This window comes from Melozone crissalis, unplaced genomic scaffold (genome assembly GCF_028551555.1).
Source record: "Melozone crissalis strain CALT ecotype California unplaced genomic scaffold, PUWL_Pcris_2 ptg000023l_1, whole genome shotgun sequence".
NCBI classification, from domain to species: domain Eukaryota; kingdom Metazoa; phylum Chordata; class Aves; order Passeriformes; family Passerellidae; genus Melozone; species Melozone crissalis.
This window is the reverse complement of record NW_026535801.1, coordinates 8816094-8835079: the sequence shown is the minus strand read 5'-3', so window position 1 is coordinate 8835079 and position 18986 is coordinate 8816094. Positions and strand designations below refer to the sequence as shown.

Here is an 18986-nt window from a genome sequence, read left to right as displayed (position 1 = left end):
AATCACAGGCTCTTGCAGGGCCTTGCTTTGATACAAAATAGACAGGTTTCTTTTCCTGCTCAGGTTACTAACTATATTCACAATTAAAGTAGCTTTTCTCCAAGAGTGTTCACAGTCTTGGTCTCCTAAACAGTGTATTCAGTGCATCCAATTGATTGAAAATGCAATTTGTAGTGTAAACTAACTCTTGATAACTTGAACAATTTCAGCTGTGTGCACGTCCCTTTTTGGTATTTCTTTTTTTGCACAGGGAAAATATGTGCCATCTTTTTCCCAGGTGTTTTCTCCCCTTTATAACCTGAGAGCTGGACTGATTTTCTGTCAGCATGATTTTTCTCTGGGTTTTAATCCCCACTCAGGTCCAGAGGAATACAGTAACTTTGTTTTTTCATAGCAGCTGGCTTCAGGGTCAGGCTGGGCACCAGTGGCCACTGGAAAGATGCTCTGGGTGCTGCCTCACCAATATAGATGGCTGCAGCAGTATCCAGCTTGGCACAAGGCAGGAGCCATGGAGAAACTAGCCCAAGACTGGATATTGGATGGGTACAGGAGGATCTTGGCATCAGAATTTAGAGGAACTGAGAATTCTTGATTAAGGAGAGATTTGGGACAGAAGTGTGGCAAGGATTTAGGGTAGAGCAGTATAGGATGTCTCTTACAGCCCACCTCAGGAATAAATATTTTTATTTGTTTTGATGCTGTCTAAAATACCCAAATTTCATCTCATCTGAAATGCCTGACTTTTGTACCCTTCACTGACAGCTTTTATTGTTTTTGTGTTCTTACTCAGGTCTTCTCAAGGAAGTAGAATTTTTGTCAAAGGAGAAACTTGAGCTTCAGTGTCAGGCAGAGAAGGACCATTCCAACTTACGCTCTCAGATGAAGGTGTTGGAGGTGGAACTGGAGGAGCAGCTGCAAAGTAACCAAGACCTGGCTACAAAGTTACTGGAGATTACTGAATTAAAACAGCAAATTGAAGCGCTTGAAAAGCAGCTCAAAAACCAGCGGCAGTTCATGGATGTAAGTAAGAAACCACATTTCCATGGGTTTGGAGGTGGTAAGTACTCATCCTGGTTTGAGACATGCAAGGTGGTTCCCAAAATGGGCTTTATTTTCAGTTTTGGTTGAAATTAAGACCTTGGTCTTCTGGTCTCATGAAAGAAAAAACAAAGTTAAATTTTCAGTTCAGTTTTTGTAGTATTGCAGGGTGATTTTTCCTTTTTATTGAATGATAATTGTAGTTTATGTGTATGTTGTAGTCAAAAAAGATGCTTTCTCTTTTTTTTATTTCCCTGTCACTGTAGATATGCTTTCAGGACTACTAGAAGGTAGTCCTGATTAATTATTAATTATAATTAATTATGTTTATAATTAAATAGAAATATAATAATTATATAATATAAATATATTAATTATAATTAAATTTATTAAAATATAATTAAATTATTCTATATTATTATTTATTAATATATTATTAATATATTAATAATATTATTAATGATATTATATACTATATATTAATATATAATATTATTAAATTTAATTAAAATTAATAATATAAATATATTGCTTATAATTAAATATTAATTATAAGTTAATTATGTTTTAAATTAACATTTACCACATTTAACATTTAAATTAACAATAACATAATAAACATTTAACATTTAAATTAACATTAACCACAAAAACAAACCCCAATTATTCTTGTACTCAAGATTGTAATGCAATCTTCAAAAATATTTTGATTCTGTCTGCCTGGGTTTACAGGAACAAGCCATAGAAAGGGAACACGAGCGTGATGATTTTCAGCAGGAAATTCAAAAATTGGAAGAACAGTTAAAACTGTCAGCAAAATCACAGACTTCAGGGCAGTCCAGAGAGCAGAGGGTGAGTAAAATCAGACTTGGTGGCCAACAGAGTTTATTACTATTAAATACCAAACTGTATGTTCTTGAGGGTCTGGCTCATGGGAGAGGTTTTTTCCTCTGTTACCCAGAGAGCAGATTTTTCCCCAGCTGATGGAACTACATTTAGGCAATGAGGGTGCACTTACATTATTTGTTATGGAGGTGGAAAGAACTGTTTCAGGTGCTTTATATTCAAGTTCCTGAGTCTGGTTTAAAGGAACTTTGGTCCTGGTTTAAATGAACAAGGAGGACAACATTACAGAAACTCCACTCTATTCATCTGAGTTCATCTGAGAAATGACTTCTGGGTTTGAAATGTGTTTATTTTTTCCACCTAAACAATTGTAATAGAGATGTCATTTGTCTGCATGCCTCATCCTATTTAAGTTTATAAGTGAGTCCTTGTTTACACAGTTTTGTTTGTTTGATGCTTGGCTTCAAAGATTAACTTTTGCTTTTTTTTTCTTTTTGACTGGTTGGTTTTTTTTTTCACATAAATGAACATTATACAGAACTATGAATTGATTCTCCAGGTATGGAAAACAGCATGAATGTCTCTTAACTTTTCTCTCCTTTTCCTTTCAATCCCTTCTAGATATGCTTTAGCTTTTTTCCTCTTCTTGATATGCCAAGGCATGACTTGGAGCTGAGAATACAGGTTTTAGGGTGGCAGAATTCTTGCAGGGAATGAATGACTACTTTCAATTTCATTTCCTCTACATAAGTACTTAGCTCTCCTGTCTAATTGCTCAGAGGTGTTACAGGCAATTATTCACTGAAACAGCCTTTTGGTATAAAAGGAGAAGTTTAGGTTTGGAGCATGAAAAAAAGATATTGGAATGGTGATGATAAAACTGTGCCTTTTGTTTGTGGCCTGGCTCTTATAAGAACTTGTCAAGTAGTTAATTTCATTTCCATCTATTTGTGTATAGTTATGGAATTGTGTACCTCAGTGTTAGAGTTGCACATCTGTATCTTCAATATGAATGAATTTCCAGGGAATGGATTTTCCATGCTGGAGGGCATAGCTGAAAAAAATCAATGCTGTAGCTTTGCAACCTCTCTCAGAAAAGATGAAAACTTATTGGAGAAAAACACACAAGGATGGTAACTAAGCAAGTGACATTTGTAGGGTAGGGTGAGAGATGCAGGCATTCTGTGCCAGGAAATGCCAGTATTTATTCAGTTGTTTAATGCAGCTGTAACATCAGTAAGTGCTTAACTCACTCCAAACCAGCTCAAGTGAACTCCTGATCTCTACATGTAGCAGTTATAACAAGTTTCCCCCTCTGGTGTTTACTAGGTACAAGGTATATACCTAATAAAGTGGGATTATTTTGTGAAGAGAGGAAAAGAGTCCTCACTGGTTCTTGGGAGCTGCATGTAGGATTGAAGGTTATGTGGAAGGGTTTCTCAGCTACAGCATTGCAGCACCAGCTTTCTAACTTTTTATATCTCAAGTGTCACAGTTTGTGGTTCTGATGCCAAAATCTGGTGGCATTTGAAAGGTTAGACTTCTAGGTGATTTTTCTATACCCAAAGGTTTTCTGTAAGGCTTGTGTTATGGTTAGTTGCTGTTGAGATGAGAAGGGAGTAAGATACACAGTCAAGGAAATGTTAGTGCCTGTAGGCAGCTTGAAAATGTAGTCTTCATAGTTTTTGGTTTTCTTAATCAGTCTCCTACACTCTCCTTGTTTATTATTTGACTCTTGGTTTGCTCAAGTGTGTTTTCCTGCACTATACTTTGAAGGTGTAAAGATCTATGTTGATGCAAAGAATTTTCATTTCATAATGTTTGTGGTATTTACACCAGTTCAGACACTTTTTGATGAACAAAAAATTTATTTTGTAAAATCCCATCTTTCTCGCTCATGGGTATTGACTAAATTACTTGTCCACTCCCACTGCTTTCCTGCAGCTTGCTTTCACTATGCTAAATGATTCTATCACACTCTGAGATAGTCTGTCTGTCACACCAAAGCTCCTAGCCTTGCCTTCACCTTGGTTACTGGGATCAATGAATGACTGTTTTCCTGCAGCTAAAATTCCAAACTTGTATCCTCTTCCTATTTAAATGATTTTTGGAAAGCCAAGTACCTGTCCTATATTGGCTCCTGTGAGTCTGTCTGATTGCATATTCATCCTTCAGATGCTGGTATCTTCCTCTAAATTGGAATTCCTTGGAATACTGGAAGAGAGTTCTGAAGTTACAGAAATAAATCCAGTGCTATTATTAATAACTCATATCATCTTGGTGGGTTTTAATCTGATTGCCAACCAACCCCATCACCAAAAGGCTCCTTCATCTAGTACTTTGAGAGTACTGCAGATGTGGAGACAGTAATCAAACATGTGTTTAAGAGCTGCTGCATTTGGAAAACAAGATTTCATAAAGCTAACTTTTTCTTACTTTCTATGCGTATTTAGTTCTATTTTCACCTGAGATTTTAGCTCCACTTTAATCCGTAGTAAAAACTCCTTCAGTGTGAAATGACTCTTGCTTTCAACTGGCAGGAAATCTGTTCATATTGCCTGAATATCTGTATGCTGTGATTTCTGTGTAGGTAGAATCTTTGCAAGCAGAAATCAAAGAGAAGATGGATGATTACAATAAACTGTTACTAGAAAAGGAGCGAAAACACCAAGAAATTGCAGCTCGTGATAAAGAGATAGAAAATCTGATGGCACAGATCCAAGAGCTGAAGCTCAATGGTGCTGAGGTCTCCAAGACTGTACACAGCTTGGAACAACAGCTGCAGAAAATGAAGAAAGTGGAAACTGAACTGAAACAGGTAATTTAGAAATCCTTATTTAAATGGGGTTAACACTACATGACAGTGGCTTTATGGGGGCTGTCAGTAGTGTTTGATGCTGTCTGGCACCCGGTGCTGAGTTCAACTGGTGTATTAATTGCACACATCACAGCCGCAGTTTGAAATAATCTCTGGTTCTACAAACCCTATGTCCACTATAAAGACTTGCATACTACTTGGAAGTAGTATGTACTTAGATATTACTTATGAGACTTAAATAAGACTCCAAGTCCTACTATGAAATCTGCTTTTAACAGTTGTCATGTTGGCTGCTTCAGAGCTGCTCCTGAGCTTGTCTGGAAGCTTCTGAGAAGGTGCTGTTACTGAATATCAAACACTGAGGGTCTTTAATAACTACCTGTGTTTAAAATCGAATTATCTTAATCTGTAGCCCTTCTTGCTTGGGTCTGAAGCCAGATCTGTTTGCCATAGTCCAAAACTTCCAGCACTTTGTTACTACTACAGAGTTAATCACAGCCTGGAGTTAAGAATTACAATCCATTTAGCAAAAGTTGTCTGATGAGCAGCAGAGGCAATGACTGCCTGTGGTTTCTTGTCAAGCTTTACTGTATTAAGTACATATTTGTATGGTTAGTCTTTGGACAATTCCCAAGTGAACCTTTCTTCCTTGGACTGACCCAGCTCCTGAGAAGGATTGTGAGAGAAGGAGGATCAAAACCCAACTTTTTTTCTTAATAAAATAAGATGTGGTAGCTTGGCAGATCACAGGCTGGACCAACTTAGTGCTGCTTTATCACATTCTGACTGAACTTGATGTGTTTGTGAGTAGGTTTTGATCTACCCAGAGCTCTTCATTTCTTAAACTATGTCCATCTATCAAATTTAGTTTGGCACATATATGGTATCATATCAAATTTGGAAATGGCTGGAAGAACAAGATGTTATGTTCTTAAACATATAAAGTGTTGTGTAACTGAGAAAGTGTAATTTATCACTGAATGCTAAATTTTCTGAAGTTGCTAAACTTGGATTACAAAAAGTAAAAGGGTAAAAACTTAAATGAGCTTAAAAAAGCATTCAGTTGTTTTGAGTTTTTATATCTTTATAGGCCACTGGGATGATGTACTGCTCTTTTTGTACTGGGTGTGTCAGGGTCAATGAAGTATTTCAGCAGGATTGTTCTGGTTAAGTAGGTTTGTATATTGACAGCAATTAATTCTAACACCTAAAAAAATCATTTTTCAGGATAAAGAGGCATTGCAACAGCAGCAGTACAATAACCTGATCCAGATCTCTGCCCTGCAGTCTAAGCTGGATGAAGCAAGGCACCGAGTGCCTGTGGATGGCAGCTCTGCCCCAGTGCTGAAGGAGCAGCTGCAGGCAGAGCAGGAAGCACTGCAGGCCAAGGAGAGAGAGGTGAAGGCTTTGGGAGAGTTCTACCAACTTTGTAGAACTTTGGTTTGGCCTCAATGAACCTTCCTTTTTTCTTTGTTCTGTGCTCATCTCCCTTCCTGCTGGAAACCATCTTGTGATGATTCACATCGCTTTGAGACTGATCACTGTCAGTTGCAAACTGATTTTTCTTTCCTTCCAAGGTTGAAATAGGCAGATAAGTTTTTGAAATGAGAGATAATAATTATATAATTTTGATATTTATTTTTTTATATATTATATAATTTTATTTTAGATTATTATATATTCTTACACCATGATGGTGTAATTTAACATGTTTTGAGAGAATGTTTGTGGTGAATTTTTTTTTCAAGCTAAGAAGAAACACAGAAAATTGCTCACAAAGTCTGGAACTCTCATTGGATTTACATGTATAAATGCATACACAACCCCACTGTATGTTTATATTATTATAATATCTGTGATGTAGAAACATAGTCCAGTTAAGGATATGTAAAAAAGAGGAACAGGAGTGAGCCTTCAGCACCATTCTTTTAAGAGCAGAAGAAGATAATAAAAATTAATTTCTTAAAGATGCAACTTCTATTTCTCTTCTGACTGTTGAAATCAGACTTGATAATTCCCAGAGCCACTATACCTTGCTGCTCATTAAGGCAAGAGATGACAAAAACAGTGGATGGCAACATCACACTGCGGAGAAAAGTGTGGTTATTGAATCATCGCTTTGTTGTCTGTGTTATTGGGATTGGCACTGCAAGGCTCATTTCTGGCTTCTGGGAGGACAAGGATGGTGTTTATGTTGACTGTTTGTCTTTGTTGCACATCAAATGCTGATTTGTCTCATATTGTTGCATCCAATGACACCAAAGCCTTGATTGCTCACAGTACAGATTAATGCATCTTTTGTGAGCAGGTAGGTTTTTTTTAAAACAGGAAGCAGAAACCCACCTTTGCAGTACTTTGGTTTTACAGATGAGGAGCTGGAACACAAGCTTCTCACTCTTTTTATATTTATTTATATTTGATTAATGCAAGCCGATTAGAGTTTACATCACTGAATTTGCTGATGTTGCTTCTTGTCATTAAATAATACAATGAATGAAGTTTTATCTTGTAGGATTTAACTGAAACAGCTCTGCATTTTTCCTTTCTTTTTTAGATTGCAAGCTTGCTAGACCAAGTAGAACAATATAAAGATAACCTGAGCAAGAAAGATGAGGAGATACTGCAGCTGAACTTGCAGTTAGAGATACAAAAAAACTTGAGTACTTCCAATATCATGCAGCTTCAGGCAGAGAATGCACACTTGCAGGTGGGTTCCTCTAGCTTTAGTGCACTGCCTAAAATGTCAGGGACCTTCTTGCTTGAGTGCTGAGGTCTTCATCTCATGATGTTGTAAACAGATTTTGGGTTGTTTCTCTTGCCATCAGAATGTTGCATTACCTTTACAAGACTAATGCTGGGTATCATAGGACCAAAACCTCCCAGTTTTCTAGGTTCATGCTTGTAGCATTGTCTTCTGCAGTGATTTGATTAAAATCAAAAGCTGAGGCTATTTTCTGGGTTGGGGCAGTCTAACACAGTGATGTGAACCTGTAGAAGAAGCTGTAGTTGTGTTCCTGAGCTCTTCACCATTTATAGTAAGTAAGAGAATGTTTAAATCAAGTTCCCTTCTGATGAGATGTTTGTTTTCTCTGGTCAGGAGGATCTAACAAAACTTCATGTGAAGCAAAGCCAGGACCTGGGTATTGGTGATTCCTCAGCTTTGTCACTCCCACAAGCACTGCTTGAAGAAAAGAATCAAGAAATTGATCACTTGAATGAGCAGATCGAGAGACTTGAGCATGAGCTGCAGAATGCTCTGGGGAACAAAGTAAGAATGCTTACTATATGTTCATTGCTTGATTTTTGGGGGAAGCAAGGTGTGCAGATTCTTATTGTAAATTAAATCTGTGTGATAATTCTCCTAGCAAAGTAGACATTATTTTGAGAATTTACCAGCTGAAATGTGTGATTGTTCTTGCTGTTAAATGGGTGATTTAATGCCTGTGTGACTCAGAAGAGAAATATGAACTCTGTGTGCAATAATAATTGCCTACATACAGTAATATTCAGTCCTTTTCCTGTTGCTTAGGTTGCACAAGACCAAAAAGCTGAAATTGAAGAGCTCAGGTCACTGGTGGAGCACCTTCGCCTTGACCAGGAGAGGCTGCACAAGGACAAGGAGGAAGAGGTGGAGCAGCTCCATGGAGTCATTGAGAAGCTTCAAAAAGAGCTGGCACAATTTGGACCAGTATGTCATGAGGATAGTGACAACCCAGTTTATTTCTATGAAAATGCCTTGGAAAAGTCAGTGGAAAACCTTCAGAATGAGCTGAAGAAAGGACTGGTAGCTTGTCAAGGTGATGCTGATCCAAACAGAAGAAACTCATTGGTACACTCCAAAGTGAGGGAACTTCAGGAGGAGCTGGAGCTTGTCTCAGCTTCTAAAGAAGCTCTGCAGCAGCAGCTGGAAAAAAAGGAATTGCAGCTCCAAACTGAAGTGGAAATTTTGGAGAAAAAATGCCAACAGCTGCGGGAGTTGTCAGAGCAGTCTGCTGCAGAGCTCACCTCCCTGAGAATCCAGCACCAGGCTCTTCAGGAAGAATACAAGGTTTCCCAAAGTCTTTTGTCTCAGAGAGAGGCTGAGACAAAGATCACTACATCTCGAGTTCAAGAACTTGAAGATAAGGTGAGAGAAAGGGAAGCAAATATTCTAGAGAAAGAGATGCAAATTAAGACAATGGCAGATCAAAGAGAAGCTGACACAACTGAGCTGCAGTACTTAACAGAAAAAGCAGCAGAGCTCCAAACAGAGTTGGAAAAGAGAGGTGCAAGTCAGGCACAAGATGTTTACAATCTTCAATTAGAAGTTTCTAGGCTTGATTTGCAGGTGCAAGCGCTGAATCAGAAAGAAGTAGCTTACCTGAGAGAAATCAAGGAACTGCAGGGGAGCACTGCAAAACTGAAAGGTGAAATCAAGGCCCACAGGAAAGAGCTCGAAGCCCTACGGTTGGAAAGAGCTGAAATTCTTTCACAGTTGGAGTCTTGCAAGAAATTAGGTCATGAAGAGACTCAATTTCTCAAGCCATTCTGCCAGAGTAAAAGAAAAGATGTAGCCCTTAAAAATGGAATGCAGGAATTAGAAGCAAATATTGATCAGTCATTTGGAGTATTGGCTTCCCCTACTGCTGAACAGGTACATGATTTGATTTTTTAATAGCATTATTTGTTGTGGAGACTTTTTTTTTAGTAATACACTTCTAGATTAATAGGTTAAATACATTTTTCCTCATTTTACTCTATTTTGCCTGCAAGAGTAGTTAGTAGGTGATATCCCTTCTTTCTTTCCCCCTGTGAGTTCTTTCCAGCTTATTTTTTTTTCCTCCTGATCTATTGAGGATGGAGAGTGAGAGGATGGGCACCTGCAAGCCAAGCAATGAGCCCACCATGAGCTACCAAGACTTTGCCATTCTTCATGGCTGTTTTGGAGAACTGCTTGAAAACACTTCAACGCGTTTCCTTTCCTTTCAGAAATTCTTATTTTCTGTGACTCTTTCTTGTAATTATTCAGAGTCTTCTCTAGAACCATTTGCTCCAAGTAACCTAATCTTAAATTCTTATTAAATCACTCCATTTTAGAAAGCAGTAGGACCCTTTTTTCACAGAGCTGTAGAAATCTGTCATACACCAATTTACTGTCTTTAAAGGCTGCCTTACAGAGGTGATAAGTGCTAGTTAAGAGGGTTTATATGAAGAGTTGGAGTATACAGGAAAGGAAAAACATTCAGTGTCAGACTTATGTGGATTTTCAGGGCCCTGCTTGGCAGTATGTTCCAGTAATCATCCAAGGTAGATGAATTATTTCAAGAAGTGACAGGATAATTGCTGTATATAATGACATGTTTATTTTTAAAGCAGAAATGAGGAGTGTAGCTATGCAAAACATGTGATGATTCCTGGTGTTTGTATTTTTATTTGCCTGCGAGTTTGAGTTTGGAGCAGTGCCATCAGTGCCTGGGTGACTGTACATTCAGGGGCTGCCCCAGAAATCTCTCAGGAAAAGGAAATAGCTGGAAAAAATGTTAAATGGCCCATGGAGATTCATGCACTTCAGACCATGGGATGTGTCTGTCCAAGGCAGCAGAATTCCAGTCCAGTGGCTGCTGGCCTATGTTGTTTATACAGGCAGGGATTGTCAGATCCCTGTTTAAAAATCAGAATTAATTAAGGATCCAGTGAAGAGAGAATTGGTAACATTTTGAAGGATATCAGGCAATGCTGATACGCTGGGGACAGTTAAATTATTTTTAAAATAATTTTTCAAGTAGAAACTTGGACTATGAAAGGTTTAAATTGATGTTTGTGTCAGTATATGTGTTTTATTTCCATGTTAAATGGAAGTTTTTAAGTAGGCTGAGGAGGGATAATTATCAAAATTGGAGAATATGTTGAATCAAAGTAAATAAACTGCCATGTCTTCAAGCATTCATTACAATAGAACTTTTTTCCTATGAATCTAGCACATACAGGTATTACAACAAGTATAATGCAGCATTCTTAAAGGAGCAAAGAATCTCTCCTACATTGGGTTCCAAAGTGTAAACAATGTGAAAATTAGGAAATTTATTATAATGAAAGCTGGAGGAGCAGCAGAATGAGTAAAGTCCTGGCACTGGGCTTATAACAGATGATTAAGAGGGATGATTAACACAAAAGGATTAAGGAAATGGTCTAAAATGAGAGGGATAACAGTTATTCACTATATCTGACAAACTAACAGGTATGGAGGATAAAATGAAATTTCCATGTTAACAAGTTTAAAATAAACTAAAATATCTGCTCAAATAGTGCCTTATTTAGACTCAGTCACAGAATCAGAGGTTAAAATAGTAATTTTACCTTAAAACTACTTAGATAAAGCAATTGAAGGAAAAATCAACCAATTCTAAAAGGTCTTTAAGTGCATGTTTATCAGTTTGTAAAATCATACTCAAATTTCATTAAACAATTAATGTGTTATTTCATTCCAGGAAAAAGATGAAGTTATGTTTGACTTGACAATTCACAATAGAAATTCAAAAGCACAGATGAAGCAATCACAAGAAAATATCTTGTGCCAGGAGTTGGACATGATCCACAGCTCTGAAGGGGATCAAGATTTGAAAAACCATTGCCAGCAAATGTTGGAAATTCATCCAACTCCTGATTCACCAAAACACAATTTGAGCACAGACAAAGAGACTCCAAAACATTTCCAGAATTTAATTGCAAGTATGTCTTCATGGGGCTCGCCTGAGATCATGAGAAAGCAAGACATGAGCATGGAACTTCAGCCAGTGCTTCACCTGACCCCCTTCTCAGAAGCTGAAAACACAGATTTTCAAATTGTGCACTCAAGGTCATCCCTGCAAGGAGAGAATTCCATATCACTGGGGTATTCTAACCTGGATGAAAATGGCAGTGGGGATGCAGCAATGGGAGTAGGTAGAAAATCTCCAGCTTTCTCTGAAAGCACCTATTCTGTTGATGATGATGAAGATATGGAGAAGAAGCTTTTGGTAAGTGATATTTCATGTCTGATTTAATTCTTGGTAAACAAGACTGCTCAGCCCTGTCCCCCTGGGATCATTGAGGGGCCATGGGCTCCAAGTAATAGAAACCTACACGCTGCTGGGAGTAGGTCCAGTGAAGTTTTGGACATAGAATTATTAGTTCCTCTCTTATTGTGATAAAAACTGATAAATTTGTGACACTTAATGTGTCAGTAATTGAGCTAAACATGTAAAACCTCAGTGTACTCTAACAGCTCCCCACTTCTTCAACAATCTGTTATTGAGTGTTCAAAGAGACTCTTTCAAAACTGGATTTGAAGCTTTAATGGAAGTATTTTATATCTTGTGTACATATATAAATACATGTATGTATTCTCTAATTTCACAGGAAGATAAAGTCTATACTTTAGAAAATTTCTCTTTAGCTGTATATTTTCGTGCCTTGCTTGGATGAGTAATTAAATATAAATACTTGTATCTTAAAACTACTAGAAGAGGGAAAAATGGAGATGGATTGGCTTCCAGAGAGCACCAATGTTGCATTTAATCATGATATTTGCCATGTCTAACACTTGGATCAAGCAGGCCTTTGCTAAAATCTGCACTAATAAAAAAGTTGTCATAAATGCTGAAAGCAATAGCTACATTCAGAAAACCAAGGTAACATGAAAAATTTATTCTCAAGCAGATGAGAGAAGCTGGTAATTTGACTTTAACCCCTTCTGATTTACAAGATGATGAAAGATCAAGAGCGTCTGCCATGAGCGATGGATGTGGCAGCAGTAAGTTGAACTTTGTAGACTCCTTTTACCTTTTGTTAACTTCCATATTAAAACATGTTTCTCCTTTCTCCCATTTTCTTTTACTGTGGGTCTTATTAGAAAGCCAGGCCTTAGGCAGGTAGTTCTTTAAGAATTACACATATATATGTATATACACACACATATATGTGTATATATATGAATGTGTGTTGTGCCTGCTTCTACCTTTTCATCTGCATACTGGACATAGGCAGGAGGTTTTAGTCCTGACTTAAATACTTGGCCACTTCTCTCATTCTAAAGGCAGCTTAATGATTTTTGACTTAAGTTAATTGAAATCTCAACCAACCAACTCCATCTGACCCTGCATTCATACAAGCAGAAGAAATCATGGTTATTTTGCAAGTGGTTGTTGCAGTTTCAAGTTCTTTCCATCTTTATAACACTTTGTGGGGATGGGGGGTGTCTCTTCCTTCAGATACCAGCTCAAATTTGGCAGCTAATCTAAAGCAGGAGCTACAGACATCAGATCACCTGGATGCCAATGTCATGGCTTACCTGCGGTACCGAGGGATAATCCCAGAGATTATGGAATCAATGAAAGAAAAGGAAATACTTTCACCACAGATGAAGGTAATGTATGAGCCTACCAGCAAATTAAAACTGGACAGCAAAAAGGAAATGGTAATATAAAATAGCTGCTACATTTACACTGAAAAGTGTTCTGTAATTGTTTAAACTGCAAGTTGATTATGGTACTTGTCCTTGTATTTCTGGTGACAACATTACTGGTATTTGCTTGTACTTGCTAGAATTGAGCTACTTTTGCCAGGACAGCACTGATGCTGTTTCAGGATGTGGGGGTACAAGGACTGTTTATTCTGCTTTATGGGTTTGCCTTGGAGGCTTCACAGAAAGTTGTTTCAGAAGCACCCACAGCTGGCTGACATCATGCTCCTCTGCCTGTTCTTGTCATGCTGATGTGATGGAGAGCTGTGGAAACAGCAGTGCAAGGTGTGCAGGGATAGGTCAGAGCCAGTTCAAGCAACATGAGGAATATACAGAAGACTGAGCAGTGAGTGCCCACTCTAGTTAGTAATTAAAGTTGAAGAAAGTATATGCCTAGAACTCTTTGCTTTGCTGAGCAAGCTCTCAGCCATTTCAAAAATTCCAGCTACAGAAAGGGAGAAATTCCCATTTGTGGGAGAATACAGTAGGTTACAGTGAGTTCTCAAATAATAAGAAACTAGAAGAAACACCCTTCCTAGAAAATGAATCCTGCCTCCCTATATGCTTAGCAGGCTCCCTCAGCTTGTCCAGCAAATAGGAGGAAGGTAAGTCAGAATTCAAATTCACAAGATGGAGCCTGGGCCTTTATGGCTGCTCAAGTCAGAACAAAGATCCTTCCCCCGTCCATCTGCCCCTAATAAGAGACATGATGCTCTAGGGTTGGAGAAGGAAGAACACATGGAGTAACTGATTTGATCCAGGAAAAGCCAAACATGCAAAGCTGGTGAAACCATCTGCTGGCATTAGAACCAGTGCTACCAGAAAAGCACATCAGGTGGTAGTAATTGGAGATTCCTTACTGAGAGGCCCTGAAGCACCCTGCTGCCATCCATTTTCTCTAGAGAAGCTTGTTGCTTACCTGCAGCTTGTGTTTGTGGTGTCATTGAGACTGCCAAGCTGAGTGAGCCCTACAGGTTATCACCTGTGTAGGGTCTAACAGCACTGCAACAGGACAGTCCCAAGGTTTGGGACCATGGGTGATATGCTCTTTATCCTCCCAGTCAGAGGAAGGGGACCAGGATAGAATTCCTGGCTGTGCAGCTGGTGCAATACTCAAGGTTTTCAGTTTTATTACCATGGATTTACCTTTGAGAAGCCAGAAATATTGGGAGCTCATGCAAGTCACTCAAGTGAGACAAGATGTCTCCACCAATAACATGGCCAAACCTATAAGGAAAGCTTTAAATTAGGTAAGGAAAGGACTGGAGGAATGAAGTCCCTCCTATTATGAGAAAAAGATCAGATTTGAGACCACCAGAGGAACCTGGACATAGGTAAGTCCACGGGACCCAAAGATTTGAATCCCAGGGTCCTGAGGAAATTTTGCACTTGCAATTGCTGAGGCAGTCTCCATTGTTTCTGAAAAGTCACAGCAGTCAGGTAAGTCCCCAGTGACTGAAGAAAAGGGAATCATAGCAGCCTTTTTTAAAATGCTTAATAACAAGCACCCTGGAAACTACTGATCTTTCAGCCTCACCTCAGTGCTCAGTAAGGTCATGAAATTGATTGGACATAAGTACAGAATTTCTTGTGATGACACACTAGCACAGAGGTGGTGAATCCCTAGGAGTCCATCCCAGAATCCATTCAAAATGAGATTGGATGGGGCTTTGTGCAACCTGAAATAATAGAAGATATTTCCCATGCCTGTCACAGCAGAGCTGGACTAGATATGGTCTTGAAAGGTCCCTTCCAACTGAAAACCATTCTGTGATTCTGTGTTTAAAAAATTGTGTCAGAGACTTCATGGAAGAGGTGATTTTTATTTTACCTTAAAAAACAGATTTTTTTTGTTGGTTTTTTTTTTTAAGCTTCTTTAGTGGGCTATCTATCTAGACTTTACTGTCTGTAAGATCTGAGTGCTCATTCCAGTACTAAATGTTTAGTTTGAACACTTTACTGTGCTTTTGATGTTAATGTTTACTAAAGGTTTTCACTGATTATTGATGTAATCACTATTTTGATTCCAGTGACAGAAAAGCAACTTAAGTTTGTTTAAAAGTAATTTTAAAACTGTGCAAGGAAAGAATATAAGGAGTTAAATAAAAGTACTCTGTGTTGTTTTTAAAGTGCATAGCAATGAGGAACAGCTCCACATGGAGGCTGGGATATTTCTGATGAGATGTGTGTAAGAAAAGGATTTAAATCTCCAGTGACCTTCCTTGAAAAGAGGCCAGGAAACATCTGTGCATGATATAATAGTTTGTGAACAGGGAATTTATTTAACATACATTATTTGGCCTGACAGTGTCAGAGGAAACAATTTCCACTGTGTAAATGATTAGAACTGGTTATTTTGGGAGTTGATATTTGTACATAATTTGCTAAATTAAGCCAAGGTTGTCTAAATACATAATTCAGTTTTCTGGCATCACTGGAGTTGAGTAACATAGCTTCAGACTTGATAGAATTGAATTGATTTCCAGGGAAGTTAGCTGAATGGTTCAGAAATAAAGGTGAAGTACAGCCCTTTGGCATAAATAATAAAATAATAATTCATGTTTAATAGCATCTTAGTGTGCTGATACAGACACCTTACTTTTGTTGCACAGTACAATCCCATCTTACTCTTACACTTCCAGGATGCTGATGCCTGTTTCCTAATATTATCTTTTTTTTTTGCTTTTCAGGCTGTGCTGAAGATGGTGTATGAGGAGAGCCACAAAATCTTGGCCTTGTCAGAGCATCCCTTGGCTTTGAGGGAACTGAAGAACATCCCTCAGGCCCAAGTGGCAACGGAGGGCTGGCAGAAGGAGGGATTATCCCTGCTGGATGCTATCCAGTCACTGAAGGATTACCTCAGCAAGGTGGCAGACAGAGGAGACAAGGTATGGCTGTAAAATACCCTTTAAAGCAAGGGAACCAGGTTGTGTGTATATAAATATATACACACACATAAAGGTATATTGTACATAAAATATGTTATGAGATATGTCTGTGTGTATATATGTTTAAGGAGTAAGGGACAGTACCCTTTAAATACTTCTAAAAGTGCTTACATTAACAGATATACTCTTATGGTATGAAAGATGCTGCGTTAGAAGTTGAGAGAGATGCCATTTAAAAAAATATATTTTAACAGGAAACATCAGGTGTTGCTGTTGACTGGAGAGGAGAACTTCTGCAGGCAGTACAGAGTGTGTTTGAGAAGGAGAGAAATGTGTTGCAAATTGACTTGAAGTCTCACTTCTCCAATCCTGCATCTGGTGACACAAGTTCATTAGAGGAAAAGCTGGAGTATATAATCAAACAACAAGTATGAAAAGCTCCTAGTGTGCTGCTCAAAAATCACTTCTTTATTCTCTTTGATTTTTAAATTTTTTTTCAGTTTTATTGTTTCTGTTGTTAAATCTTGTGTGTTATTATGTTAGTATCTTATATGTCTTGTATAATGCAGATGGTGTGGGATCAGTAGCTGAGTTGCTGTTGTGGTAGCATTTTTCTTGAACTTTTTCTGTAGTGTTACAAAACCTATTGATTATTGTAGCTGGCATCAAGAAATGGATTGGTCATAAGTACAGAATTTCTTGTGATGACACACTGGCACAGTGAGGTGGTTAATCCCTAGGAGTCCATCCCAGAATCCATTCAAAATGAGATTCACTGTGATAGTGAATAGGAAATACTTTGTTGAATTCTTTCCATCCTTCCCATTTATCTAGAACTTCAGACCTCTGTTGTAAAGGGTATATATTGAGCTAACTCTGAATCTGGGGGCTTTTTGCCAGTAATATTTAGTTTCTAGCTTGTAGTAATTGTTATATATATACTTAACAAGGCAATTGAAGTGGAGTTTTTCCTTTTTTACATAATGTAAACATTTTGCATTAATGTGAAGCACGAACTCAGTCATTTGAGTGCTTCAGTACAAAACTTGCACTGCAGGAGTTTCCTTAGTATTAATCCTTGCAGAAGATATGGAAATTGCCTTGTAGTTTGAATAGGCCTTGCTTTGTTTCAGGAGGAGCAGAGGCAGATGGTTGTGGAGCACCTCTTCTCCTCAGACAGGAACAGCCTGCTGTCAGAAATCCAGGAGCTGCGAGCTCAGCTCCGCATGGCGCACCTGCAGAACCAGGAGAAGCTGCAGCAGCTGCAGGAAACCCTCACCAAGGCTGAAGATCATGGCAACAAACAGGAGCACCAGCTCCGGAGGAAAGGTAATTCTTGCTGGCTTTGTCAGCTCTTTCTGTCTTCTGCAGCAGTTCCTTTTTGCCTCAAAGGGAAAAGGCAAAAAGAAAAAGGTGTCCTGCAATTAGCAGATGCTGTACAATTCCTCAGGTTTACTGAATGCACTCAGGCTGCCTAGGATGAGAGCAGTTCTTTCTCATATCAGTAGTTAAGATAAATCTATGAGAAGCAAAGAGAAGCTGTGAAATAACCCAAAGCAATGGAACTGAAGCAGTAAATACATGGAGAAAACCCAGCAAGGACAGTAAACCCCCTGCTTGTTTGCAGAATTATTTATCTTGTGTTTGCTAGTTTAGAATCAAAGAATCATTTAGGTTGGATAAGACCATTAACACTGAAGTCTCACCATAAACAGTGCCAAGGCCACTGCTAAACCATGTTCCTGACTAAATAAGCAAGCCTTGGTTTTCACAGCAGGTTCCCTTTATGTAATAAGGAAACAAGTGCAAGTGACCTTGATCAAAAATAAACACTGCTTTTTCCTTCTTGTTGTTTTCCCATCACTATCACTCAGGATTCAGCCATTTTATAGCACATGCACTAGTCCAATAGAGGAAAATTTTCTGGACATCCAGAAATTTATTACTAATTTTATTTACATAATGCTGTAGACATAGGTACATTAATTATTAAGTACTTATCAAACAGGAACCTCCAAATTTAGAGAGAGTTGTTTCTCTTAACTCACTGGCCTGAACAGAGCTGGTAAAACAGGTTCTATATAGTGATTCTTGTTATAAGGAATGTAAGGAAACTTATCCTTATCTAAGTGGATAAGTTTGTTTAATGAGTTTTAAAATCCATGAATGATATTACAGAATATCACAAGGATAGAATCACATTGTTTATACATGCTTTTGCTGATTCCTCTTATGTTTGAAAAGAGATTAATTCTTCAGACAAGAACACTTCAGTACAGCTGACTTTTTTTTCTAATTTAAATTAGTGTAAGTGATACCATATTGTCAAAGTCTCTGTAATGTAAATAACTGTAACAGTGTTTTCTTATTCTAGTTGAATTATTGGAATATAAACTTCAGCAGGAAAAATCTATTGTAAGTGACTTGCACAGCACCCTCTCTGAGGAGCAGAAAAGATCCTCTGAAACATGTGATCTCCTGAATCAAGAAAAAGCATCCCTGAAATCAGAGCTTTCTGGAAGCAAGCAAGAGAATGAAAGGTTGCAGAAATCCCTGGAAGAGCTTCAGAGGGAAATAAATCATTTACAGTAAGAAGTAGATTTATTTATTCATTTACTTGATTTATCAGCAGGTAAAGCTCTGGAAGAGCTAATTGGATCCATAAAGCACTTGGAAACACAGGGAGGAAAACCAGGGGTCTCACTATTAAGGGTTGTGTTTTCTTTACTAAATTCTGTCATCTTGGGTATGTTCCTTTCCCACTCCCTTTTATGAGTGTATGCCAATATTTTGCTTTCCTCTCACAGGACAACAGCTTTGCCCTGCCAGAATAAATAACCTATCTCTTCATTGTTACTAAATCAAGCAATTCTAACTTGGCTTGCAGGGAGGTAAATGTTTTCAGCTGCTAACTAGC

At 38.1% G+C, this 18986-nt stretch overlaps 1 protein-coding gene across 10 annotated transcripts in view; it reads left to right on the top strand.

Moving 5' to 3' along the window:
* Positions 1 to 18986, top strand: part of PCNT (pericentrin) — a 70270-nt gene that overhangs the window by 39454 nt on the left and 11830 nt on the right. For 7 of the 10 annotated variants that reach the window (XM_054277638.1, XM_054277634.1, XM_054277636.1 and 4 more), the window contains 15 exons: positions 791 to 1020; positions 1771 to 1890; positions 2423 to 2443; positions 4475 to 4702; positions 5930 to 6100; positions 7257 to 7409; positions 7800 to 7970; positions 8232 to 9335; positions 11170 to 11697; positions 12377 to 12473; positions 12931 to 13085; positions 15872 to 16069; positions 16324 to 16497; positions 17203 to 17398; positions 18444 to 18657. In XM_054277638.1, coding sequence (XP_054133613.1) covers positions 791 to 1020; positions 1771 to 1890; positions 2423 to 2443; positions 4475 to 4702; positions 5930 to 6100; positions 7257 to 7409; positions 7800 to 7970; positions 8232 to 9335; positions 11170 to 11697; positions 12377 to 12473; positions 12931 to 13085; positions 15872 to 16069; positions 16324 to 16497; positions 17203 to 17398; positions 18444 to 18657 — 3760 coding nt within the window. The remainder of the gene's footprint in view (positions 1 to 790; positions 1021 to 1770; positions 1891 to 2422; positions 2444 to 4474; positions 4703 to 5929; positions 6101 to 7256; positions 7410 to 7799; positions 7971 to 8231; positions 9336 to 11169; positions 11698 to 12376; positions 12474 to 12930; positions 13086 to 15871; positions 16070 to 16323; positions 16498 to 17202; positions 17399 to 18443; positions 18658 to 18986) is intronic. The other 3 variants (XM_054277637.1, XM_054277633.1, XM_054277629.1) reach the window with 2 other exon arrangements.